We start from the raw sequence: 26,100 nt of genomic DNA, 5'->3' as shown, positions 1-26,100 counted from the left end.
TTTAATGCATAACACTCCATGTTTGGTGCATAGAAGCATTGGCTAGTCCAACATGTTTTAATTATGCTTCGTTGCAAAGATTATGACTGCCTCATCTAATTGATAAAATGCAACTTGAATGGAAGAGATAAAAAAGCTGCTTCAATCATAAGGCTGAAATTTATATAAGCATAATGTACGAGAAAGTAGAGTATATATTCTGCAATAAATTATCAGAGAGCTGGTCACATGAAATTGTGAACGAAGCTCTTTCAACTTCCACTCCACTAATCGTAACAATATATTAATTCTGCTCTGTACAAACTGGTGTTATATGCCAGTATGAAAGCACCATCACTTGCTGTTTAGAGTTCCGTCTTCAACTGGTTCGTGTTCAGCAACACTGCAAAACCAAGGAGGATGCAGTTCAGTGTTTCATCTATGATGCATGTCTAGATATGCATAAATGTCTAAAATAACAATAAACATGATCATTGATGCAGGTTTCTTATTACTTAAATAGACTGAACAAGCATCGCGCTCTCTCTCTCTCTCTCATATGAGGTATTTCTATCTGTTTATGTACAAGTGTAAAAGGAAATTTTCTCTTTTCATATATGAGGTAATGCACCACTGACTTCCAGATGAGGCGAACATGATTTGCAAAATGATCCAACTAAAACAAAAAATAATAATAAATGCATTCTTCTGTAACCAGGCCTTCCCATCCATTTCATATGAATGAGGAACATCAAAAGGATTTTGCTGAGTAAAAATGCTTGAACTCATGATAAGTCGAGCCGCTCGACATCTGTGACGAGATCTTAAGATTAGTGTCAATTGTAGAGTTAGAAAGTCAAAAGTAAACAGTAAAAGTTCCCGACATCCAGGATAAGATTCCAACCCAAAGTCCAAATACAGCGACTAGCTAGTTTAAAATCGTCCAGAGCGGTGGCCCAGATGCCTGTCACAGTAATATCAAGATCGTCAATTAATGACTTAGCTTCGACACACAATGGTACATGAGTTGTTCGGCACCGAGCTTGGTTGGTACCAGCTGGGCTTAGTAAAACCAAGTGTGAACATCCAAGACCTAGGGGAAAAGACAGTCTTTGATGGTGAAGTCTAGCGAAGAACACAAGAAGCAAAATATGACACGAAATGGAACCTACAGAATGGCTATGCTGCTTTCCACTTGATCTGAAGTAAATAGTCAATAGGCTTGTACAGGACTGATTGTGAATTATGAGGTTGGAACAGGGGAAAGACAGCCACTGCACAGACGAGAGTTATGACACCAACTTTTTCCTTGAAGGCCCAAGACCGTCAGAAATAGAAGACAGACAGTTGTACATGGTGAGGGAGGAAATCTACATGCCAAGGGGACCATTGGGACCAGATTTGAGAAAGGTGTGGTCCGGGGCAGGCCGATTAAACAACAGGCAGCCCACGTTGCCTGAGGCAATCATTTATGGCTTTGGGCCCGACAATGCCACCCGACTGGGACAGCAGCAGTCAGAGACCAAAAGACAACGGATCTCATCTCTGTCCTCCCAAAAGTTCTTCCTACACTCAGTTCGGAGCCCACGGGATGATTCAAGACGTGCATTCTCAATACGTGCCAATTAAGTATAAGAAGATGAAATAACGGGAAATTTGTGCAGGAATTACCGGAGCTGGCGGGATCGTAGCCGACGAGCGAAGCCCCGGGGTTGAGGAGGGCGTGCGGATGGGCGGGTCCATCCCTCGTCCACGCCGTCGAAGACTGCTGAGTTGGCCAGACATCGACGTGCCGGATTTGCGGCTGCGGCAGCCAACGTGCTCCGTTCGCCGTTACCGGGTGCGACGACCACAGCGCAGGATCCAAGGCCACTCCTCCCCTCCCATTAGCCGTCGCCAGCGGTCCACACTGCCATCAACGACCACGTTTCAGGTCACACTAACTCGTTTCCAGTCTTCGAGAACGGAAAATCGCAAGAGAATATTTCTAGCCCTTCCACATGGGATTCAGAAAAGATGCGCAGAACGGAGAACGATAAGTTACCTCCGCCGATAAAAAGCTGTCGAGGCCGCCAAAGTCGATCCTCGGGTTCACGGCCGCTAATCTCATCGACAGGAACTGCGAACCACAGTGGAGAAATCGGTGATCTCATCATTATTTCTCTCGTTTATCTTATCTTAAGCTAATAATAACAACTGAGGGGCTTTTTGGTGAATTCCAGTGATACAGCTGTGCGAGCGACAACACTTGTGGTGGAGCGAGTAGTGTACCTCAACTTGCCTTTGAAGCGACTGTACGTGATTGATGATTTCATCCAGCACCAAAGCCGTACCTGTTATCTGCGTCACGGACAGACAGATTAGATAGTTCACTCTCAAGTCCTTTTTTTCTGTCTCCGAATGAAAAAGAGAGAGAGAGTTCTAAAAGACCAACAGCTTAGTCGTTTGTTTCAGCCAAAATTTGGTTTTTGATTCTGATTTGGGAAAGAAAAGTCGTTCAATCACACAATTAACAACAATCCCTGTCGTGGGTCTGCACAAAAGTTGCTTAGCAGAATAATAATAATTGGTTTCCTCACTAGGTACTAGCATTTAAGTAATCGAGTGGATCCCTCTTTCTGCGTGATGATGTGCATCGTTTAATATACGTGTGTCAACCGCAACATACCCAAAGTCTACTCGAGCGCCCAAATCACATCGTGTCCCCGTCTCCGTCACTTTTCCTTCACAGGCACCTAGAGCATTGAGCCGCACTTTGCGCTGGATTGCACACGCCCGACCCACTTCGTTCGCGGCCCCATGCCTTATTTACCCACGATCTAACCCCATCGAGAGACTAACGGGCCTTCAGAAGACTATCGGATCAAAATCCAGATCCGACCTGTGGGATAAGGTAAGCGAACGAGTTCGACACATTGATTGACTCTAACAGGTCGGATCACAAGTGGATATACCCAGACCCGAACAGGGAGGGCACCTAGTTAGAAAGGGCCCCAGCCGAAGGACACACAAGGTCGCTTACAAAAGGAAGCCGACCGAACCAGATCCAAATTACCTGGCTCCAGGGAATCCCCCTCTCCATAAGACCACTAAGCATAAATAGTAAGCCATCAACGCACAATATTTATTGCAAGTTTAGCACAGTAAGCATTATATATATATATATATATATATATATATATATATATATATATATACTTGTTACTAATTAAATGTCAATTAAGAAAAAGCGTAATGAGAAAAATACCAACCTTGCTGCACCCGGGAACTAATTCTTGGAGAAGCTTCATCCTTGCATTTATTTTTTCCCTCCGCGCCTACAATAAATTAAAGAAATAAATAAATAAATAAATGAGCTAAAGGAATTAATTAATGGATCATTAGGCCACAAATGAAGCAGTAGTACTCTCTCAGCTAAGCTGTGGCTATCGGTGGCTTGGCCTCGGCGAGCACGGACGTGAACATAGGGGAGCTTCTCACCATCGGTGTTCTCCGCCGCCGTCTCCTTCGCTGCTGCGGCAGTGGTCTCCTCCGCGCTCTTGCTCTTCTTTGCGGGTCCCTTCGCCTGCGTCCCAAGGGAGGAAATTATATCATCCCCACAGCTACAAGAGGAGGTTACCTTACTGGGAGAGGGGAGGTTCCCGGTTTACCTTGCTCTTCTCGCACTCCTTCCTTTTTGCCGGCCGCTGAGTCTTCTCGGTAGGCATAGGGAGGAGAGGGGGGGAATCGGAGTCGAGGGGCTCCGCCTTGAGCCGTGGCGAAGGGCCGCCGCCGGAGCTCAACGCCGGTGAATCCTCGGCGGCGAAGACGGAGAACCTCGCGGCGCGCTCCACGAGGGCAGCGTTGGAGGGGAAGGTGGGAGAGCAGCCAAGCGGAAGGTGGAGGGGGCTGGCGGCGTGCTCGCCGAGGCGGAGCCGCCACAGCTCACCGGTAGGGGAGGGGGCCGCGGCAGAGCCGGGGGCCTCACTGGGGCCCGTCTCGTGGAGGAGCTCCACGGCTTGGTTGGCTGGGAGGCCGAGGAGCGCAGTGAAGGAGCCGCCAGCCGCGGGGGAGGAGTCCAAGCTGGGGTGGACAATGCTGTGGATCTCCTCCTCGAAGCGTAAGGATTCCGCAATTTCCGTCGTATAGGCCCCGGAATTCCCAGATCCGACGCCGGAGCACCGCGCTGGCCCCATCGACTCCCTCCAAACCAAACCGATCGCAGCCCAATTCGCCGAGTCCCCCGCCGAATGCCACCGGAAATCCACAAATCGAACCGATCCCTCTCGATTCCTTCACCCGTTCCGCCAGATCGAAACCCCTGCTCTCGGGAGCGATTGGGGGACACGTCGGATGGGGGGAAACCACCGCGGAAGGCCTCGAACCGGGAGGACAATACGAAAGGGAAGGCGCTAAGAGGAGGCAACCAGCGTCATCTAGAGCTCGCCTATGGCGGTCAAAGAGCTCTTCCTCTCTCGTCCCTTCTATATCATCTCTCTCTTGTTTTTTTCTCTTGAGGCGGTTTCAACGGCCGCGCTCTGAAACGAACGTATGATAACCGTACTTAAAAATTAGAAGGGGGTTGGGAGTCCGGTCACCTTCAGTCGTAGCAAAAAAAGAATCTCATCAAAGGTGAGGATAATTTTATGCTATTGGATCAAAATTCTGCTCACATTAACACAAAATACAACTTGAAAACTGTCTTAAAGCCTTTATCTCCAAAGAGATGTATCGACTCGTAGTAGCTACGAGCTTCCCATATTTGAAGATTCATGTGGAATGATGATGTTTCTTTGCCAAACTAGAAAATTCAACAAGCTGCTTCTGAGTAGACATGGCTGGCACATAATTGTCTCGGTAACCTCACCGCGGATTAGGTGTAGCACAGGCACGCGGCACTTCAGGGAAAGGCAACGGAACGGGGAACAGGAGCACGAAGAACGAGGAGGGTGCAGAAAGATGCGTTCGTAGGAGATTACGGGACTTTCTTTATTTCTTGTTCCCCTGTTCCGTTCTCTGCTCTTCTTCTCCGTGTTCATATACTGTGGCCGGGAGGGGAGAGGTGGGAGATCGAGACTGGCGGTTCCGAAGGGGGCGGCGACGAGGGCGGGACCGCGGGCCCCGAACCGGTGTACCTACGGCTGCCGTCATGCACACGTATAAACATACGGCGCGGGCGTACTCGCCACCGTATGAGGCGGGGTGGGGACGAGAAGAGAAGCGGTGGGGACGAGATAGCCGACAGCTTTTCTTTAACAGAGGCCTCGACACGTCGCTCTCTCGCATCGATACGGGAAAGCCAGTGCGGGCAAGTTTCACTGCGGGTAACTCGTCCGCTTTCGTTTTCTAACACCGGATCTCCTCCAGCTTGTGAGGTATACTTCTCGACACCAGTTTTACCAGTGGCATGTATAAGTACAGTAAGCATTTATGACGCTGTCCATCCCCACCCAGTCGTCTCCACCAGATCAAAGCGTCCACTTTAAGGGGTCCATCTAGATGGACGGCCCTGATCAACCGAGGGCGCAGTGATCCTTGCTTGGTCCCGAGTGTACTGACTCTGCTACAGTACGTGCGCGGTATGGTATGGTGGACAGGTATACGGTGCGAAGACGTAGACAACGGGGGCTTCTTATGGGGGTGGGCCATCAGGAAACACCGTATGTAGATCGAGTCAGCCTGTGACACGTACTCTGGCCTGCACGATCGAGAGATCACGAAAGTATGGCGACCTCGGCTTCAATGCTGCTGCGAATCAAAGACAAGAAATGGTGATCGCAACATCAATTTCTAAGAAGAATGATGGATGTCTAGAAGGAAAGAGAGATCTAAAGTCAAGTTCTGGGCTGCAACTCGAGGTACAATTGTGTCGTAATATATTTTGCAAGTCCATTTATGATATATAGGAATTTAGTTATCTATTTATGTTTGTAAGTAGCTCATTTTGCATCACATTTAATGAAGCTTATAAGGTTTCTGAAGATCATATGGGATGCATCACTAAGAAGTTCAATAGAAAAAATCTAATGGAAGAGGTGTAAAATTAGATTAATTTCACATCCAAAATAGATAAAATTAAGACTAGTCTATAAGGATCTGATAAATATAATATTATCATTTTTATCTTAAGTATTTTGACTAATAATTTAGATTTAACAAAATTGATAAATCAATTAGTCCGAGTTATGATATCTTGATATCAAAGTCAATCTTATAAGAAAGAGTTACTCGTGAATAGAGTCATAAAACTCACCAGAGCAACTAGAGTTACGTCCTATATACATCGGGTTTGATCGAAATTATAATATCTCAATTAGTTCTATATCAAAAATAAATAAAATTAAGATTTATTTATAAGAGTTTGATAAATATATTAATATTAATTTTAGCTTAAGTATTTTGATTAATAGTTCATGCTATACGAAGTTGATAGATCATTTTGATAGACTAAAGATGATTTGGATAATCATTCTAAATGTTATTAGATATATAATTTATCTTAATAATTTGTTTGTGTAGGTCAAGTTTTTTTAAGAAGAGTGTTGGACCTTCTTTTATTTCTGAAATATATTTTTGTTCTTTGTAAATAATGTAGAGTTTTTATCCCTAAAAATGAGTAATTTATTGGAAGACAACTAAAAGTTAGTAAGTGAGGATAATTGTTGCAAAAACAGTTTGAATCAATGATCCATAATGGACAAAGTGGGCAGAAAATTATCCGCCCATAAAGTGAGGATAATTGTTTCTTGAAGTAAGTCTTCATTGAGAGTGATGGGCTGACGAAAACCAGAGTCTCCATTACTTCTACCGTGCCAAAGCACTTTCTTCTCGTCTCTCTGTCTCGTATCTCCTAATTGAGCTCCTGGAGGGCTGTCAATGATTGTGTAGTCCATTTGACACCCTTATACTATCACAACACATGGAGTTGAGCATGTCATGTGTTGTTACGTTGCTCACATCACGGTGAGAAATAAATGTGGCTGATCAAGCATTTTGAGTAGCACCCTCACATCTATCATCCCTGACGTAGTGCTCGACTATAAACATGTTCTCCAGTGAACCCAGCATTGCCCTCATCCTCTTGTCTCCTTGGCTACTTCTCCTCACCTAGTGCACTTGTATCAGAAAGCTTTGGGGCTTTGATTGTCCAGACCAGTCTCAAACTGTGCTCAGATTCAGTGGTAAGCAACACAAGACCCTAAGGACTACTCTGAAGCTGATTTAGCTTGAACTGGTTGGCTATAGCTTTGCAACAGCTCTTTGCCAATGACCACAAGCTATCCTCGACCATCTCAAGCCTCAACTGGCTGAACAATTTGGATTTCCATTGAATTGAGCCAACCATGTTTTGTTGTGGGCTGAGATGTCCACATGACCAAACACAGTCCAACTATTTATATTTGTATTGTTTTAATAACAATCATCACATTGGCCATATCAAATGGTGTCATAACGATGAGTCAACTGGCCAATAACTTTTGTTTAAATATTTTGATCCATAGTTGATAGGCCAGTTAGCTCATCAGGTTCGGGTCATGACATTTGGTATAAGAGTCGACTTAACATTTGGGCACGGTGAGGGGGTTCGAGTAGGAAAGGACTATCTGTAGACGGAGTCAGATGACTCGTCACGACATGGAGCCATCATTGGGCTATACCTCACATGCACTATGCTAAGACCTGATTTGAGTTATATTAGGCTTTGACGAGGATGTAAAGCCTTTGAGTGGAGGTGATTATGATTAGTTCCATATCGAAAGTAGACAAGATTAAAATTGACTTAGTATTTTGATCAATGATTTAGACCAAACAAAATTGATAGACTAATTAGCCCGGCTCGAGTCATGACAATTGGAGCTGGAATAGAAGTTGAAAATAGCTTCTTATCTTTTCAAGATAAATAATATTTTCTTTCCCTGGATGCTGATATACAAATATCTATGCCCCAGGTTGAAGACTGGCACTGGCTGATCATGAAGCTGTTTTCGAGGTTGAAGACAACTTCTTGTTCCATGGAATGGAGAGATCCACAAAAATTGCACCTACTGACAAACATCAGAATATCTCCATGGCCTATGTGCTTATGGAAGTCTTTTCTTATTGGACGTCCCTGATGTCATGCTAAGCTCCATTTCTTAAACATGTGAGGTTGATATATTTTAAAGCAGTTTGCTGTTATATAAAATAAAGATCAGAATCAACAGCAGGCCTGATTCAGTTCATCATCTTGAATTCTTGATTCTGAAAGCTACTTGTTACTGTAGAAAACATGCCAGAATCAGCAGGTCTGATTCAGCTCCTCTTGAATCCTTGATTCTTACACCAATATCATAATCTTTAGCAAGCTTGGATCACCTCATTCTGAATCCTTGACTCTGAACATGATTCACATCTCGAGCTCTTGATTCTGAAAGAAGCTGTGTCATTGGTGTCGACTACCAATGAAGTTGCAATAGCTATTAAATGTAATGGGAGTTGCAGGACAAGTACATATTCTAATCATGTATCAGTAGCTCAAAACTGGAAGTAATCTTATGTCATTAACAGAGGAAGAAGCGTACAAGCAACCACACTAGCAGTAAGGCTGTTCGCGAACATCAGCAGAGCAACAAAGAAGGTGATCAGATCAGGGATTAAAGAACTGCTATACCATGTACTGCCCCAACTAGATCTGCCAAATCTCGTGGTGGATCCCCTGCGTCGAGGACAAGAATGCACGAAGCAGGGAATAGAGAAATGATCGGAGGTTTCCTCCCATGGCACGTTCCCAAAGTCGTGTCATTGCAGCACAGAATCCAATAATGTTACGGAGTCTGAGGGTGTTCACCAATGAGGAGGGAAGAACGTACCGTTGTCTCATGCTGACTTTGCAACGACAAATGTTGTGCTTGATTCCACTTGCAGCAGCGAATGGACGGCCGTGATTGGAGGTTCTCGTGGTTTTCCAACATGTAAAGTCAGCGGTCTTTCTTTTATATATCATTGGAAGAATTTTTTTGAAAGAATTCCTTAGTTTTTAAAAAATATTTACATGTATTTTAATTTTAAAAATATTTTACAAATCATTTTACTTTTGTCTTTAGTGAATCCGTCATCGTCTTCGGCCTACACCGGCACTCTCGTCTTTATAATATTAACATAAACACACGTGAAAGGGGTTACGATTATAGAGATAATAGGAGATCGATGAGGCAAAGGTGAGTTGAGTTAGCATACGAGTCCAACAATAACGAGTAAAAACGATAATAATAAAACAAAAGGAGAGTCCAATAAAAACCAATGGGTTCAATAAGGGTCATAATGCTAAACAAAGCAATAAGGATAATATCATTATTTATAAAAAATATTTTTTGATAATTTTAAAAAATAAAAGTGTTAATCAGAAATTAAAAATAAAATCGTAAATTCGCTCTAAGATAATTATATCGTGTGGAATTGTCGCTGTCGCTAATATCTGCTCATCGGAAGACAACGAATGGTGGCTTTTCCATAGTCAAAGTCTTCCTTTTGGTTGCAGGACTTTTGGGTTTCTTAAGTTAATATCTCTCTCTCTTTCGTCACGCGAATTGGGTCTCACTTTGAAGCTTCTGGAGGGGAGCGACGATCTTTGTCTCCCCTCTTTCTCTCGGACTTCGGGAAGAACGTGAGTGCAAAAAAAAATAATTTCAAATCTTTCTTCGAATTTCACCCTTACAGGGATACTTTATCATCGATTTCGAGAAAAGATCGATTTTTGGCGGTGGAAGAGCCGTAAAGATTGAAGCTTTGTTGTAGAGGCGCGATGAAAATGGACCGATACGACGGCGGGGGACGCGCGACGGTGGTGGCGATCGAGTGCGTGGCGGGGGGCAGCAAGGCGGAGGAGTGGAGCGGGGCCGGCGGGGAGACGGCGGCGCTGCAGACCGGGGACATCCTGGAGGAGGTCACCTTCGGGGGCTCGCCTCCGGTCCAGGCGCCTTTCAAGGGCGGGCGGGCCGGGGTCATGAAGTACCTCCACACCGCGTTCAAGCGCGGCGACACCTCCGTCCTCCTCAAGGCCCGCCGCGGCGGCGGCGACCCTAGCGCCGTCATCCTTGAGCTCCACGCCTGCGTCGTGCCCCACCCGCCGGCAGGGCGGCGGCAGTACCTGCTCCGCTCGATCCGCGACCCCAATTACGCCGTCGCCCTGGCCGACCGTTCCGAGTCCGAGTGCATCGCCTTGCAGAGTAAGTAATTCTCCTCCTTTCCTCTTTCATTTGCACATAAGCCCCTCCAAAGTTTCGAATAATATATTAATGCAATTGTCAAGAGGCAAAGATGAAGTTCTGCGGTGCTAAATCTATAAGCAATAGTTTCACCTTCTTTTACTGTGTTTTCTTTTGGTGTTAAACGGGAATCAAATTCCAAGAATCCATTCATTCTTCTTCAATTATAGAACAGATCTTATGGAAAGAATGTTTAGAATAACATTATAGATGCAGATCACTAGCATACAAAATACTAAGTCTCTCTTGCATGAGCTCTCCTTGTGTAACATATAATTGTTAATTCTGAACCTTTTAGGTTTTATTTGTTTGTATAGAGAGAATGTTTCAGGGGTGAGTCCACAACTTGCGATTTGAAGTTTAAGTTCTGTTTCTGTTTATAGAGAAGTATGAGGATTTCAGGTTGTATGCCAAACCTATTGTGGTTAAGTATTGATTTCATTGGCCTATTACGGAAAACTATTGTGGTTGAATATTGATTTCATTGGTCTATTTTTCAATTGATGGCTAGAAAAAATTGAAGATGAAAGTTCTTCTTTTGTGTTGTTTCAGTAGGTCGGTAAAATTTTACAAACCTGTGATCGAGATATTTCTTGTACTTACATTGGTCAGTGATTAGGTTTCTTGGCTGAGAATGTTTATGTAGTTTTCATACAGACTTGAGGTATCTAGTGAATATCTATCTGATTTTTGGAGTTTTCTTTTTAAATCCAAAGGAATTGGGTCGGGATCCCTTTGTAAGAATAATGTAATTATTTCGTAATCAGCTTGTGGGACACTAAATTTATGTATTGAGACCTCGTGAAATTTGTCACGATGCATGGAACCAATATTTTGCTCTGTAAATATGCTTATGTGAACTTGAAGGGTGAAATGAAGGTTTATCACCTTCTTTGTTTATATATGTCGTTTGGCCTTTACAGAAGCAGATACTCCATAGACAGTACTAGATTCTATTCAACAGAGAAAATTTTGTCTGATTCTTTTTATTTCCAGTTCTCCACATGTACTGTTGTTAGTCTAATGTCAAATAAAATTTGGCTTCTAGGGCACATCCACAGGGATGACTTTTGAATAAGATTTGTTTTGAAGAAAGCAATGGGTCATGGACGGTATTCTAGAGAACCACTCGCATGCCACTTCTTGGTGATTGCAAGAAATGTTGCCCTGGGTGATTCAGATTCTAGATCCAGTCCCCAAAGTGTTAGAATAAACATTGTGCATCTTCCAAGTACACAAAACATAATGTGGTCACAATAAATATTTCTAGGATTTGTGTGGAATCAATCCACATGAGTAGATGCTTAAGTTCTTATCGGCAGTTAAGATCCCTGCTGTATCTGTAGATTGCTTTGAAGAAGATGCATTATAGCTTCGCTTCACTGGGATTAAGTTAAATTAGTGCCATTAAGAAGTTAACATTAAGTTAATAGCTTATTTTGATATGGCTATTTGAAAGAGCTGGCAAAGGATGCTGCCAGATTGGGTTTCATCTTTCTCAATCTAATGGTTTTTGTACTGACCGCTTCTGAAAAGGGTCAAGGAGCTCCAGGGTGGTGTGTGTGCTGAGCAACACACAAGTCCAGGATGGTTATGTCTCGTATCCATGGGAGAAGAAGATGAAGGAGTCATTGCGCACCTCGAACTCGAGCTGTTTTCTTTCCATGCTCATCCTTCCCAAGGCATCAGATCCTTCAGGCACCCGCTATAGCTCTCTCGAGGACACCTTATCCCGAGCCAATGCTTGGTTCAACTCCTCGCAGGCATCAGGGGTCCCCATTGCCTTCAGCAGCCTCCAAACTGAGGCCCTGCTTACTAAGGTAATCTGAGAACAAGCTCCAGATATCACCCAATGTTGTTCTCTTCACCAGTCTTCTTTGAGCTCTACTGTTTGTAAATTGAAAGTAATTGTAATTTTGTCGTGACAGATCTCAGGAGAGACGGCTTCATCTACGGTAAACATGGGATCACTGGCTGACCTCTCAAACTTGGCAAATGTCAGCCTCTATGGATTTGAGGATTACCATGGAGTGGACATTGGGGTGGTAAGAGCTGTTAGGCTTTGGTACACTCCAATAGCAGGGGAGATGCCATTGGAAATTATGCTACAGGAAGGTGATACGAAGCTTGGCTTTGCGATTAGTCGCACCGAAGAGGTTTTCTTTAACACCTTTCAACAAATTCAATTGTTGGATTTGTTTTGTTGGTTGTTCATTCCTTAACTTTCCTAAAATCATTCATCCCTTTCGCTAGAATTGTTTGAATCTAGACAGAATTTATGGACCCTAAGTCTTCGAAATGCTACCGCCATTTCCTTCAGTAAATGTTTTCTCATGCCTTCAAACATGTCGTAGCTTCAAGATCCTAAATATGTTCTGAAAGACGATAGTTTTTTTAACAGGGTTTTATCTACATATCGTCCGTAACGGATGATAACAACTCAGGAGTTGCTGCAGCTCGATCGGGACTCAAAGAACTCTTCAAAGAAGCTTCGGAAGCTTCAAAGCGACTAGTGATCTCAAGGGTCGGGGACGAGAAGGTCCTTCCATGGATGGTGTCCACATCAGGAGCCATCAGGTGCTTCGACACGGTCTCCCTCAGCCAGAAGCTCTCACTGCACCGACATGCGCTGAAGCCCATTTTACTCCACCTGCTCATGTGGAAGACGCCTCCTTCCAGTCCGACGAGCATGGCCGAGAGATCAGAGGCAACGACACCGTCGTCGCTGCCATTTGAGCTGTCACCAACACCGTCTCTTGTGCCGCCATCCCCAGTGGATAAAGTGCTGCAGGATTTGGTCTACAGAGGTGGTGCCGAGGGCGGTCTCAGTAGGGACACTGCCGGAGATGTGTCCTTCAGATTCCACAACTTCTCAATTACCAGGAACTGGGTCTGACCTTGACCTTCATGTTCTTCTCATCTCTGTACATAAAAGAACAGGTCCTCTGCATTGAAGAAACATCACCAGGTAACAACTATTACAGATTGAAGTGTAGAACCGAAGTAATAAAGGAGCTCTCAGACTGTAAATGTAGCATTGCAGCTTGCAGCTTTCAGCTTTGACATCTAAATGTGGTTGTAGAATTATAAGTCAACTGCTTTGCGTCGATCCATTCTAGCAAAATTCCGAGTTTGTCAGTGTTTTCATAAAGACATGTAATGATGATTGGATATAATGCAAGTGAAGTTGTTTTTGCCTCATTTAATGGATGAGTGATAACTTAATTCTGATGAAAGTGCAAACGAGAAAGAATATAAGATTTGACTTTGGAGGCATGGTGGCTTGTGCTGCTCGTTGACATTGGTTTGACTTTGGGCTATAGTAAGTGACATGGGCCTTCCTCTTTGATGGGCCGAAACACTGTTGCGGCATTACGATGTGCCTCAGGAACATGTGAACGCAGTCGCCATCACCCCTTTCGCCCACCGTTGTCACCGTTTAAAGCAGATAACGCTCCTCATCTCTTTCCCTGCTTCGCCCCTCTTCCTTCGCCCGCCCCAAAAACCCTAACTCGCTCTTTGCTAGAAACCCTACACCTCAATTTCCTTGTTTCTTCGTTCTCTGGAAGGAATGGCGGCGATCTCGTCGTTCTTGTCTCCCAATCTCTACCATAATCCCAGGGAATGCAGCGGAATCCCCAAAGTATCCGCCTGGCTGGTTGCCGGAGCTTCTCCTGCGAACTACCGATCATTATCCTCCTTCTCTTTGTCCTCTTCTGCTTCTTGCTCTGTCCGCAGGAGGAGAGCTTTTTCCATCTTGGCCGTGGATTCCACCGCAACGGCTGAGCCGGAAGTCGCGCGGAGGCTCTACGTGGGGAACATCCCAAGGACCGTGGACAATGAGGAGTTGACCAAGATGTTTGCGGAACATGGATCTGTGGAGAAGGCCGAGGTATTATGACCCACTTTTTCCTTCTTTTTTGTGATTGTTTCCCCTTAGAACTTGAGAACTTCAATTGGTCGTAGTTCAGAAAGCTTCTATCTTGGAGGGGATTTGGCAACAATTATTGGGTGTACTGTGTTGTTGATTTGTTTTCGTATATTTAAACTTTTAACAGACGTAATGATACTTTGAATTCTCTGCTTGGATGTTTGAAGTTGATTGTCTGCCACATTCTACAATGAGAGTTTTTACTTCTCTGGATTTCTTTCTTCCTATTTTAGCTCTACAGCTTCGTGATATACCGAGTTTAATTTGGAGTTCGTCTGTCTTGTACTATGTAAAAAAATTTAATAAGAGCTGTGTTTGGTAGCGAAACCGCTACTTTCACCCTACCTAGTTGCAAATTGGAGAGCTCGAACTAGAGCTTTAATAAACACTCTCTGCCACGAATGAAAGCTGCCTCAAATGTTTCAGAAGCAATGGTCTGCAAATTCTTTCAGCATGCTCATAATATCGTCACTGTAATAACTGACATTAATCTGCAAGTTGATCATGGGTAGAAGGTTCGGTTCCTTGCTTTCTCTAAAACCATGTTATGTATGCCTGATCATATTCTAGGAGAATTTAATATGTCATGTGTTTTCTCTTTCAGGTTATGTATGATAAATATTCTGGAAGGAGCCGGCGTTTTGCATTTGTGACAATGAACTCTGTAGAGGATGCAAATGCAGCTATTGAAAAGCTCAATGACACTGTAAGTTTGTGAGGTTCGTTTGTTTGTCCCACTTTATGGACCATCAGATATGGGACACTTTTACTTGATATTTAGAGCATTTGGTTTACTTTCATTTGCTATATGGACATGTTTGAGCTCAAACATTAAATGCAACCTGGTGTCAGGAAGTTGGAGGTCGGAAAATCAAAGTAAATGTGACAGAGAAACCTTTTCAAACCATTGATTTATCCCTTCTCCAAGCTGAAGAATCGACGTTTGTTGACAGTCCACACAAGGTTTACATAGGCAATCTTGCGAAGACAGTTACCACTGATGTACTCAGCAAGTTCTTCTCTGAAAAGGGAAAGGTTCTTGGTGCAAAAGTATCCCGAGTTCCAGGAACTTCGAAGTCCAGTGGCTTTGGCTTTGTATCATTTTCTTCTGATGAGGAAGTGGAGGCTGCTATTGCATCATTCAACAATGCAGTAAGTCGTGCTACATCTTGTTCTTAATATTAGTTGTGCTACATTTTGAGCAAAGAACCACTTATAGTAAGTCTTGTTCATTCTGTATCAACTATAACCAACTAGCAAAACCATTGCATTATTTCAATAGCTTTAAAAGGAATCAAATTTCAATCCATAGTTTAGTAGCATTTGAAGCTTCTATTCTCTTATGAGAGGACACTTGTTCATTTAGGTGTTATGTGTGATTCCAATTTATTTCTGCTTATGTGTTTCTGTTTGCAACATTTAGAAGTCTCAGAACATTATTTTCTTTCCATCTTGCTGATATGATTTTATCACTAATGTATTAGTTGGGCAGCTGAAGTGTGGGTTAATCTTTAATTTACCCAGCTGATTCTTCTCGGCAATGTAGAGTTCACTTGGAACCACTTCTATAGGAAACCCTAATAATCTCACATTCGGTTCTTCATTAGTATGTAGCTCATAACAAGCTTCTCCCTAGCACAACCTATCATTCAACACATGCCCTTCGCTTTTGAAGAGATATACTTAAGTAGATTCTTAGGGTGAGATTTTGCTTGAACCATATCTTTCCTCCTAATGCTACACATTTTGAATAACATGTAATTGACTCAAGAACAACCATCGTAAGTGGCTGGAATTTTTTTCTTTTTTCTCTAATACTTTTGTCTTTTCAGATGTTGGAAGGGCAGAAGATTCGCGTCAACAAAGCATAATGTATTGCTTAAGCACCCTGGAGCACTGGAGCAGTCGTGTGTTTCATACAACATTGAAGGCCTAGCTCCGGAAATTTTTCTTAAACTGTCTTGTAAGCTTGCTACCAAACATTTCCATCCCAGATTTTGAATACAAACCTGAGCATTTCAGTGTCAGGCTTACTGTGTTTTTTTTGGGAATTAGGTGCTCTGAATAAATAATCTCTGGTCCATTTCTAATCCAAGTCATTTCTTGTTGACTATTGTAAGTCAGCTGCAGCAAATTGGCATTAGGAGAGAACAAACAGCAATGTTGTTGAGAGATACCTAAAGCCACTCAATTTGAGGTACTAATGGACTACCCTACACACTATGCTGTTTCGGATAGGTAGTTTATCAAGTGCCACCATCCATAATACAACTTTACTAGGCCAACTTACTTAGGTCATGACATTACAAGTGCTCATCATAGATGTAAAAAAACAAAACCTTTGATCTTTAATATTTGTTGGAATGGATAGGAAAAGCGAAAATTCTTTGCCAGAACAAAATAAGAGCCTTTTATTATGGTCAAAAGTTATATGAACACCAGCTAAAGGACCTTAGAACACTTATCAGCATCATTCTTCTATATGTAAGAAAGATTCATCTATCCTTAATTCAAACAGTGTGATCATATGGAATTCCAAGTCTTGGATCCGTTTTTGTACCAAAACAGTGGAAAAGCTAAGTGAATTCACACACTTTGAGTGTTGGAAGAAATTGATCATATTACACCAAGCATCCATTCAACAAGAATTTATCGGACAAAAATTTCATCTTTAGTACGTGTTAGGAGACTTGACTTGAGGAATGTTCAAAGCTGGTGAGCCTGTCCACACTTGAAATGGAACTGTGTGCTGCATCTTAAAGCTAACTAATCTTCGATGGAAACTTGGTGTAACAGTTGAGCATCGTCGAAACTTTCTGCAGGACTATCTCCTGCAGACGAGACATCCATGTTTTCAGGCTGCACAAGACTTGTATTGCTTTTGGCTTGCTCTTCAAGCATCTGCTGCAGCTTCCTACTCTGTGCCTCTATTCTCAACTGCAGGTTCTTTTGAATCTACTCAAGAACAATGAGACAAGACACAACAACTTGTGATGATTCAACATGAGAACGCCTATCAGAATCATAAGCAGGAAGAGCATCGCACCTTCAGCTGCTCGTGAAGACGCACTTGGACATCTAGTTGAAGCCTCAATGCTTCTGTAAACTGCATGCCACTGCAACAGAATGGTAGCCTCTGATTAGTGAAAGATGCAGCTGCACCCAATCGATTCTTTTTGTGCATAAGATATCAATCAGAAGTTACATTTTCGGATCGAGTTCTGCAACATTGGCAGCAGCTCTTCTTTCAAACTTGCCTGCAACATTTAGAGACACACACTGTGAAGTTGGAGATGAGGCCATTGACAAAGTAGCTCTAAGGGCACATCACACATAAACAGTGAAGAATATGAACATCTTTAAGAGCATACATAGTATGGGCAAACTATATTTTCTTCAGGAAATCAATATACGGCAGCAAGAAACTCGTTTGTGTGATTTTTGATGCAAACTTGTTCCGATGCATTGCTATATCTTATGAGACATGAAAAGCACAGAAGCTTAAGACTGAAAGTTCACATGAAAGACAGATGAGTCTCAAGCAGGAAAAGATTTTGTTCTGCATGCCAAACAAAACATTTGCAGGCCATGTTTCCATCTTCAACATCTCTCGTTTTATTCATTTGCTAATGTAAATCTTAATTTGCTTCATAGAAGTTCGAACGACAGCTTATGGATTAGGCTAAAGATTCTTACAGAAGAAGAGTTTTACCTTCTGCTCGTTCTGGCATGTGCTTGGCAATCCTATATTTCTGCAAGACAAACCATCTCAGCTTGAAACTGCAGACTATGATGCATCAAACTATTCCCTGCTCAAGTTTAGGATTACCTGCAAATGGCTCTTGACATGGTATATGGTTAACCCAGCTGAATTCATCAACTTCAGAATCCCCTTTGGAGTTGCTTCTGCAAGCGAACCCACAAGAACACACGAGAATGATGATGGTTTAGGATCCGAGGAGAAGTCTAAACCAAATTCTACCTTGTAGAACAGGTAATCAGATCAAGCTACTTACTCTCGGCTCCTCCGAGCCGATTCGCACACTCCACAAACCGCTCATGGAGATCCTGCGTCCACCTTATTCGCGTTTTGTTGGAGAGAGCCGTGCCGGGAGCAGTCGACAAAGCCTTGGGCAGTTGCTTCTCTGTCTGAAGCTGAGAGTTCTGCTTTTCCATCGAGGAGCTTGATGGACCGCATCCGACCTTAAGAGGGAGAACCGACAATTAAACAAGCAGGGATACGTGCGCTGCGGAAACCAATACCAAACAAGCACGAAGAGGAGGACAGAACAGAAAAGAAGAGGCAGAGATACGTACAGAGGGATCATGAATGACAAGAGGTGGACTTGCGGCACTCCAACCTGCCTGTCTGCTCCTCGGATGAGGCTGGGGATCTTCACGTAGAAAATTACTGAAATCATCTCTGGAGCTTGGAACTCTGCTTTGCAGCATCCGAAGATTCAAGACAGAGTCCAAAGCATCATCCGTTGACCGACAACTAATACCGTCTTGCTCGAAGAATGACGCTGCAGGCTTGTTCGACGACCAAGCTTCCGAGGAAGTCCTTGTCGGTTTAGAGACGGATCGGTAGTCGAGCTGAGGCAAGCCCATCATTTGCTCAGCAGCATAGAAGGCGGCAGGAGACGATCCAACACAGCTCGAAGCAGGAGTGGGCATATCAGGCGGCATGAAACCTCGCCTCGGTGCATGAGAAGAGAAGGGATTCCTTCCCACAGGAAAACAACACCCCAAGAAAGCGGGCGCCTTGTAAGAAAGGTCGGGAGCCTCGAACGGAGCATTGCCTAATGATCCAAAACAGAGGTCATGGAGATCATTCGTCTGGAGATTCATCGCAGACCACCACAAGAACGACTGGAATTCCCGATAAATATTAGATCTTTGATCACCGGAGCAACTCATTCACTCATTCTTGATCCACAAGAATCCTGAAAGCGAAGGCAGGCAAGCCGCGGAAGTTATTCTAGAGACCGAAAGCTCTCTGTTTGCAGGATTACTGTCACCCCATATTCCACGAGGCTTCAACGACAAGACAAGCATAACGCCCTCAACTAGCTGTTGAAGCAGAAGGCTTGAATGAAAACAATAGCCCACAACAAATGACAGATTGCTGTCATCAAGATCGAACAAGAAGCAAGCTTGACTGTCAGCTCTCTCTCTCTCTCTCTCTTTCGGATCGAGACAAGAGGCTGGAAGAAGGTGGAACTACGTTTCGGCCATAAATATAGCTGGGAAAAGGGAAGGTTGATCGTAACGAGGTGGGCCTTCCCTCAAGAACATAAAGAAGCACACAGAGAGAGAGAGAGAAAGAGAGAGAGAGAGAGAGAGAGAGAGAGAGAGAGAGAGAGAGGGAACGCAAGAGAACAAATCTGGGAATGGAGAATCTCTTTGGAGTTATCAACCATGCTGACACCGGTGGCATTTTCTTTTCTTTTGCTCTTTTAGTCTATAATGATAATAATTAACGACAATATGAACAAATATGTATGAGAATTATATCCAACAAAAAAAGGTCAATATTTCCACGTTGGAAAGCTCGACATTGTTTTCTATTTTACTTCTTGTAACGAAAAGTCAACAAATAAAGAACAAAAAAAAAAAGAAGTTCCAAAATCAAAGTCTAACAAAAGCACTTGGAACATTTTATTATTTATTTTATATTTTTAGGAAAAGTAGATTAGGGTTTGGTTTGGTGTTCCTCAGGTCATGTTCGAGGATAAAGATGATGGCCAACAACAGCACCTCTCTCTCTCTCTCTTCTACGTGGGGATCCATGCACTACAAACACTCACGTCAGAGAAGTCTGTCTGTATGTATCGACCTTATGAAATATTTTCTTCAGCTGGTGATGGAATAAGATGGGAAAAATAATATCACTTGAACCTAAAAAATAGTATCATTACAGCTATCAACACTCTCTTCTTGCTATCTCAAGGAGAACATTATAAACTAGTAAGTAATCCAAATCAAGAATTAATCCTTTGCATCATATTCTATTCTCAATCTAGCTAGCTGTATACAAGAGGACGGCCATCTCATTACAGACGCGATCCGATCGAGTGAGAAGATAAGTGTTGCTTTGAGATCTATGAACTCTTGTAATAAAAGATTACACCAACAATGAGGCACACCATATCATTTTCTATCAAGTCAAGGGAGCACAAATGACAGGTTTGCAATAATCAAATGCACCCCTCTCACCCTTATCACAAGTCAGAAAGTGTTGTTCTCATGTAAACCTGCCTCAGTTGTTTGCAGTATTATGCTCATCATCATCATCATCATCATCATACAAAACAGTCTTTTGTTTAGCTGCATTAAACATAATTTGTAGGCAGCTAAAACAGATTGATTCACAGGTTCATATTCAATATAGAAGAAGAGGGAAGATAGTGAAGGCTTGGATGGATTCATCTTGTAATTGTTGATAAGCTTGTGCTAGAACACCTAAAATATATTTTATTTCTATGAACTAGATAAGGTTCTTAAATTAATCTAGACTGAAGGGAAGTACATCCCAGAGAGGCCATGTTCATCTTCCAGTTTGTAACTCTCAGTTTGGTAGCACATCATTGATTCAAAGTGATTCAAAGTCTGCGACAAGGATCATTTGGAGTCTTGTTATCTAAAGGACTGCAGATGCAAAGTTTTCTGACTTCTAATGGTGAGCCTTTTCTTGGTGATTGGATTCTCATGTTGGGTAGTGAAGAAGGGTGGAGTCAGAATGTTGCCATGGCACCAAAAGAAGGCTTTTTTGGCATATGGAAAGTTGGTGATGTGAATTAAAGATGACAAGTATCAGATGATGGGGAATAGACAAATGATTGGATGCTCTCATTAGAATAGGGGAAGTGAGACACCACAGAAAAGGGATGAAGGCTTTGCAGATTTGTTTAAAGCATGTTTGTATTAAATGAAGCATTTTAATTGTTTGTATTATTGCCCTAAGCAACAATATGACTCTTTGGGTTCTGAAAGGACATCAATTATTGGATAGCTTTTTTCTAAGGGACATCATGATCACATTCAAGCACATAAAAGCTCACCAAATGTCATCATCCATCATAACAGTGAAAAGACATTGTAGCTTATAAAGAAGGAAATCAAAATCTTCATCTCTTTCCAAGGAGAGATGCTAGAGAAGGATTTAGCCTAATAAAAACTTGGCTTTTGTGTCAGGGCATATGAATCCTTACGATGAAAAATATAGGTGAAATTGTGATAAAAGTCATGAAAATTAAATGATAAAAAATATTTAATTTCAGTTGTCAATACATAATGCTCATCTCTTTCAGAGGAGAGATGCTGAGTTAACGCCTCAACAAAATGTTATTCGTTCAACAAATTTAGGTAAAATTCCGATAAAAGTCATGAAAATTAAATGATAAGAATGTGAAATTTCAGTGTCAAATGTATAATGCTCACCTCTTATTTTTATTCATCATGAACTTTTTTTAATTGACCATAACCATTAAATTGCTGCTTCACAAAAAAAAAATATCATGTATGTTGTTGGGAAAAAATATCATTGGACATCCTTACCGATCTGATGTAGTCCTGATCCGTATAAACAGAATCAATCGAGGTGAAAAGCATTTTCTCCGAAGATAGAAACATCATGCTCATAAGATGTTATTTGCACAAAAATTAAAGTCTGGAGAAATTTTTCAAATCGATTCATTCTATACTCAAGTTACTTCCGAGGTTAACTTTTGTAGATCTATATTCTCGATTTTAAAAACCTTTTCTATGGAGTTGAGAATATTTTACGAGTCTCTTTGTTAATAAATGTTTAAAATGAAAGTAAGAAACCTGTGTAATAATTTTGACCATGAGTTAAAAGGGAAATTCTATTTATCAATTTGATTCGAAAGAATTTGGTCTTTACCATATTGATAATTTTAATATACTGGGAATATTTACCATACCATTTTAATATACTTGTACACTAAAACAGTTCCATTTTTGAATTATCCCTAATAAGTGTCACTCACTTGAATTCTTTCTTTCTTTTTTTTTTGTTTTATATTACCCAAAATACTTATAATCATTTATTTGTGAATTCTAAAAAAATTATGTATTTTTTAAATTTTTTTTACAAAGCACTCCTATTTTGAAAAATTATGAAAAGATTATTTTGTCACTTCTTTCGTCACCCGTCACTAATCTCCCTCTCTATCGCACTTGAGATTGCCTCCCATCGACTTTAGGCGATCATTATCATTGCAAGCTGTTGTGTTTCGACAAGGGTGATGATGAAGGTAGTGGCTGGGCTAGGCTAGGCGGAGGCAGACAGAAATAGTGCAACCAATAAAGGGATAGAATAATCATTTTTTAAAAATATTATTTTAAATTTTATTAAAGTAGGAGTACTCTGCAAAAAAAAATCGCTATATGTTGAACGTGTCTAGCTACTATGCTTTTACATTACGTTAAAGTATTTTCAATAATACCAAAAAAATCGCTATAACATAGTAAACAGACATTGTAACTTTATAATATAAAAATATTAATAATATATTAAAAGATACTGTTCCTTCAGCATTGCAAAATAAACACTATGTTACGGCATTTATTTGATTTTATTGAAAATAATATAATGTAGAATAAAAATTTATACAAAAATATTATAATTTTATCGAAGACACGATAACATAGTATAAAATCAATGTAACATAGTATTTTATTATTATTATTATTATTATTATATATATATATATATATATAATACTATGCTACAATATTTTTATACTTGGTTATAATGTTTTTATGATATTATTGAAAATAATGTAACACAGTGTAAACCGTATAGGCGGTCCATAGGAAAAAGGAGAAAAAAGAATATTTCATATTTTAGATAAAAAAATACTTTAGAAAATTCAAAAAAATAGGATATCTTTCCAAAAAAAGATTTTTTTTTTCTAGAATTCACCCCAAGAACATATAGAAAAAGAATGTGGGCCGTGACTTAAGTTGTTAGGACAGCCATCACCTCATCGTCACTGGTTGGGCTTGCAAAGCCCATGGGCTTTTCATGTGCTACTCGACCCGGGCCTAGGCCGCCACGTCGGATCTATATTGCCCGCCGAATCAGAGACTACAAGCCGAAGCTGAAGTGCAATCCGGGAAGTTCATATTTTTAGGTAGTTTACTTAAAAGAACCGCCTAAAAGGCCGAAGATTTGGGAAGGCTATATAAAGCGGCCTGTCGAGCGCTCCACATCACACGGTTCTTCCTCTGCCTTCTCTTCTTTTCGGTTTCCCCTTGCCAAATCTGAACCCTAGACTCCCGAATCCTCTCTGAAACAAGAAGCCGTCACTTCCGATCCAAGAACTCAGATCACGCAGGCGATGGCCTTCTCTGATCGACCGCTCCTGTTGCCCCGGCATGGCGACGACTGGGGCGTTGGACAATCTCCCGATGCCAAGTCCTGAGGGAGATTCCTCATGGTTCGGCGGTACCTCTGTTTCCTTCTTGTTTTCTTCTCCTTGTTTCCCTTTTTGGATCGAAGCGATTATACTTTTAGGCTTCTAAGATCGATCTACATCTCGTTCTCCGTGTTTCCGATTGCAGCTTCTAATGTCAGGTTGTGCTCGCCGATGTTGGAAGGGGTTACCGCACCTGGAACGTTTGACGCACCAAGAGAAGGACATGATCGTGAAGCTCGAAGCAAGGTTGTGGATGTCTTATGGAAACCCAAACCCTTCACTGGCTAAGGTACTCTTTCTTGCCGTATCGGTCGTTTGCGTAGTACTGTTAATAGGGCATGGGGTATCAGGACAGCAAGCGGGGTCATGATCTGATTGACTTTGACATGAATGTAATTTATCTAACAGGTCGAGCTATCTCTTCTTTCCTGGTAAGATGTCTGTAACCATAGGAGCAACGAAGCACATTTGACAGGAGCGCTAGGGTTCTAAGTGACCATTGATTGAATATTACTTTGCATTGTTTAAAATCTTCATTCAGTATCTATCTGTTCTTGTTGAGAGATGATAATACCAATTCTGTGACCCTTGACTTTATTCCAACAAATGCCTATAATGTTGACATGTGGTCCTTATAAAGAGGATATAGAGATGGTTGTAGATCCTTTAAAGTATAAGCTAACACTATTTTAGCATTCAAATTGAACTGGACATGCATCATTATCAATTTCTATTGTAAATTATATAAATAAAAGAGAAAGAGTGGTTGCGCGGTCTGGGGAGGTCATTGTACATAATCTTACCTTTAAATATTTAAAAAGATGACTTTTGTGACACAAATCTTGGTCTCGTAGGGGTCTCAAACGAGCAACCTTACCATTGTCTCGAGGCCCGTCTACTGTAAATTAGATAAATCTCTTTATAAATTAAATTGCATGAAGGAACTTGCATGTTACCGTGGTTTGGAACTTGGCAAAATTTAGTGCATTGCTAATGGTAACATTTTATGCTCAGCTGCAAAGGAGTGCAACTCACCGTCCATCTATTCTAAAATTTATGGAGCTTTTGATTAGATCAAAGCATTTTAACTTTTCTCATTGGTTTTATGCTGTCGTCTTGTTAGCTTTTCATCAACTACAAACTGATGTGACAAGAGAAATTCCTTAAAAATACAGTATTTAATCTACGTTGAAGCATGTGAAGTGTCATGATGCAATATTGCTCTTCTTTTTTTATATGTTCATCAGGAGTATTCTATTTCTATTGTGATAAGTTTTGCCTAATGTTTTGATGTTTATGCTCCTGACCTTGTTGCAAATTTCATTACAGAAGCAGGCATCAGCTGTGTCCTAGCTTCATTTATAACCAGCAGTACCTTCCATCCTTAATCATATTATGATGTGAGTACATGAATTTTCCTTGACTATATAGCTTCAATTTTCTTGTATAGGAGTAGAACATGTTTTTGTAGAAGTATGGTCACTGATGGCGAAGTTTATCTTTACATTGGCAGCAGCTGATTGAGTCCTGTGTTCGTGGTTCACTGTCTCCAGAAATAATCCCATCGATGCTTGCTGATGGATTTGAAGGATGAGCGACAATAGAGGTACAAGCCATTTCAGCTATGCTTCCCTCTCTCCTTTTTCTACTCATGCATTTATTTGTTCTTTTTTTTTTTGGTTATTTGGGTAATGACCACGAGGTCGATGATTAATCAGATGGTGGGACCAGCTGGTTTTGCAAGGGGTGGACTCTCCCCTTCCTAGTGCTTGTAAGAGATATAGTCCTAACCCCGTTAGGACTCTCCCTTGCTAGGGTCAGCCTCCTTAATTGTCCTCCAATTTGGCTGCAAGGCTTCTCCCAGTCCGAGTGTAACTCTGCTTGGTTATGCTAAAATTAGAGTTGATGTTGGTATGATCAAAACTTGATCTTGAGATTGGGCTTGCATGGTGTTTGACTAGGTTAGATTAGAATTAGTGTTCGAGTCAAACTTTAATTGAGCTGAATTAAACTTCGATCGAAATTCAATTTGAGTTGAACTTAGTAAGACTTAAGTTGCATTTGAGTTTATTCGAGCTTGAATTTGATTTGGTTGGATTTTGGCCAATTTGAAGTTTGACTTGAACTTTGATTGAATCAAACCGGAGTCTCTTTTGGATCAACATCGTTGAGGAGGAAGGGGGCCCGGTGTGATGTTGGAGTAGCTCTTGTCAGCAGCGGTATCTGAGATGATAGCTTGCGTTAACAAGAGGAAGGGCGTGATGAGAAGAGGGCTCTGTGTGCAATCAGAAGATGGTGGCAAATGATACTTGTTGGGAAACATGTCCTCCCTTGGGAACAGAACATTTGGAGGAGAGGTAATTGTCTTCTCTGAGTCGAGGTCAAAATGCACTCGTCTTCTTGCCAGATCACCTAAAGGCATGATTACCCTAGCTTCAATAGCAAAGCAACGACGAATAATGATGGTAACGAATGATTACGCAGATGACAACAGGTAATTCCTCTTGGGCTCTTGGGCTCG

General features: G+C 41.7%; 4 protein-coding genes and 2 long non-coding RNA genes across 7 annotated transcripts; 4 read left to right on the top strand and 2 right to left on the bottom strand.

Annotated features, from left to right (window-relative positions):
- Positions 1-137: 137 nt before the first annotated feature.
- On the bottom strand, positions 138-4,521 carry LOC135635380 (transcription factor bHLH48-like). Its single transcript, XM_065146413.1, has 7 exons — positions 3,630-4,521; positions 3,386-3,544; positions 3,231-3,296; positions 2,251-2,319; positions 2,024-2,098; positions 1,651-1,888; positions 138-382 (listed from the first exon to the last, which is right to left on the bottom strand). The coding sequence occupies exons 1-7, from the start codon at positions 4,152-4,154 to the stop codon at positions 345-347; spliced, it is 1,170 nt and encodes a 389-aa protein (XP_065002485.1). The 5' UTR covers positions 4,155-4,521; the 3' UTR covers positions 138-344.
- On the top strand, positions 1,884-2,557 carry LOC135635381 (uncharacterized). The gene is made up of 2 exons (XR_010495612.1): positions 1,884-2,122; positions 2,202-2,557. It is a non-coding gene; the product is annotated as an uncharacterized LOC135635381 (long non-coding RNA).
- A 4,927-nt stretch (positions 4,522-9,448) lies between the features above and the next one.
- LOC135636671 (uncharacterized) lies at positions 9,449-13,403 on the top strand. The gene is made up of 5 exons (XM_065148553.1): positions 9,449-9,601; positions 9,733-10,163; positions 11,739-12,022; positions 12,131-12,358; positions 12,604-13,403. The coding sequence occupies exons 2-5, from the start codon at positions 9,740-9,742 to the stop codon at positions 13,096-13,098; spliced, it is 1,431 nt and encodes a 476-aa protein (XP_065004625.1). The 5' UTR covers positions 9,449-9,601; positions 9,733-9,739; the 3' UTR covers positions 13,099-13,403.
- A 265-nt stretch (positions 13,404-13,668) lies between these two features.
- Positions 13,669-16,160, top strand: LOC135636672 (small ribosomal subunit protein cS22-like). The gene is made up of 4 exons (XM_065148555.1): positions 13,669-14,094; positions 14,738-14,839; positions 14,986-15,285; positions 15,966-16,160. The coding sequence occupies exons 1-4, from the start codon at positions 13,774-13,776 to the stop codon at positions 16,002-16,004; spliced, it is 762 nt and encodes a 253-aa protein (XP_065004627.1). The 5' UTR covers positions 13,669-13,773; the 3' UTR covers positions 16,005-16,160.
- A 138-nt stretch (positions 16,161-16,298) lies between these two features.
- On the bottom strand, positions 16,299-19,401 carry LOC103983274 (myb family transcription factor RLI1). The gene is made up of 7 exons (XM_065148554.1): positions 18,451-19,401; positions 18,150-18,336; positions 17,963-18,039; positions 17,846-17,885; positions 17,339-17,390; positions 17,180-17,249; positions 16,299-17,088 (listed from the first exon to the last, which is right to left on the bottom strand). Exons 1-7 carry the CDS (start codon positions 19,051-19,053, stop codon positions 16,900-16,902), a joined length of 1,218 nt encoding a protein of 405 aa, XP_065004626.1. The 5' UTR covers positions 19,054-19,401; the 3' UTR covers positions 16,299-16,899.
- A 3,980-nt stretch (positions 19,402-23,381) lies between these two features.
- On the top strand, positions 23,382-25,639 carry LOC103983275 (uncharacterized). Of its 2 annotated transcripts, none has more exons than XR_010495631.1 (5): positions 23,382-23,600; positions 23,725-23,868; positions 24,909-24,979; positions 25,093-25,185; positions 25,298-25,639. It is a non-coding gene; the product is annotated as an uncharacterized LOC103983275 (long non-coding RNA). The 2 variants fall into 2 exon arrangements; XR_010495630.1 differs by having other exon boundaries at positions 23,382-23,608.
- The last annotated feature ends 461 nt before the right edge of the window (positions 25,640-26,100 follow it).

The sequence above is a fragment of the Musa acuminata genome, chromosome BXJ3-4 (genome assembly GCF_036884655.1).
Source record: "Musa acuminata AAA Group cultivar baxijiao chromosome BXJ3-4, Cavendish_Baxijiao_AAA, whole genome shotgun sequence".
NCBI classification, from domain to species: domain Eukaryota; kingdom Viridiplantae; phylum Streptophyta; class Magnoliopsida; order Zingiberales; family Musaceae; genus Musa; species Musa acuminata.
This window is presented reverse-complemented; position numbering and strand designations above follow the sequence as displayed.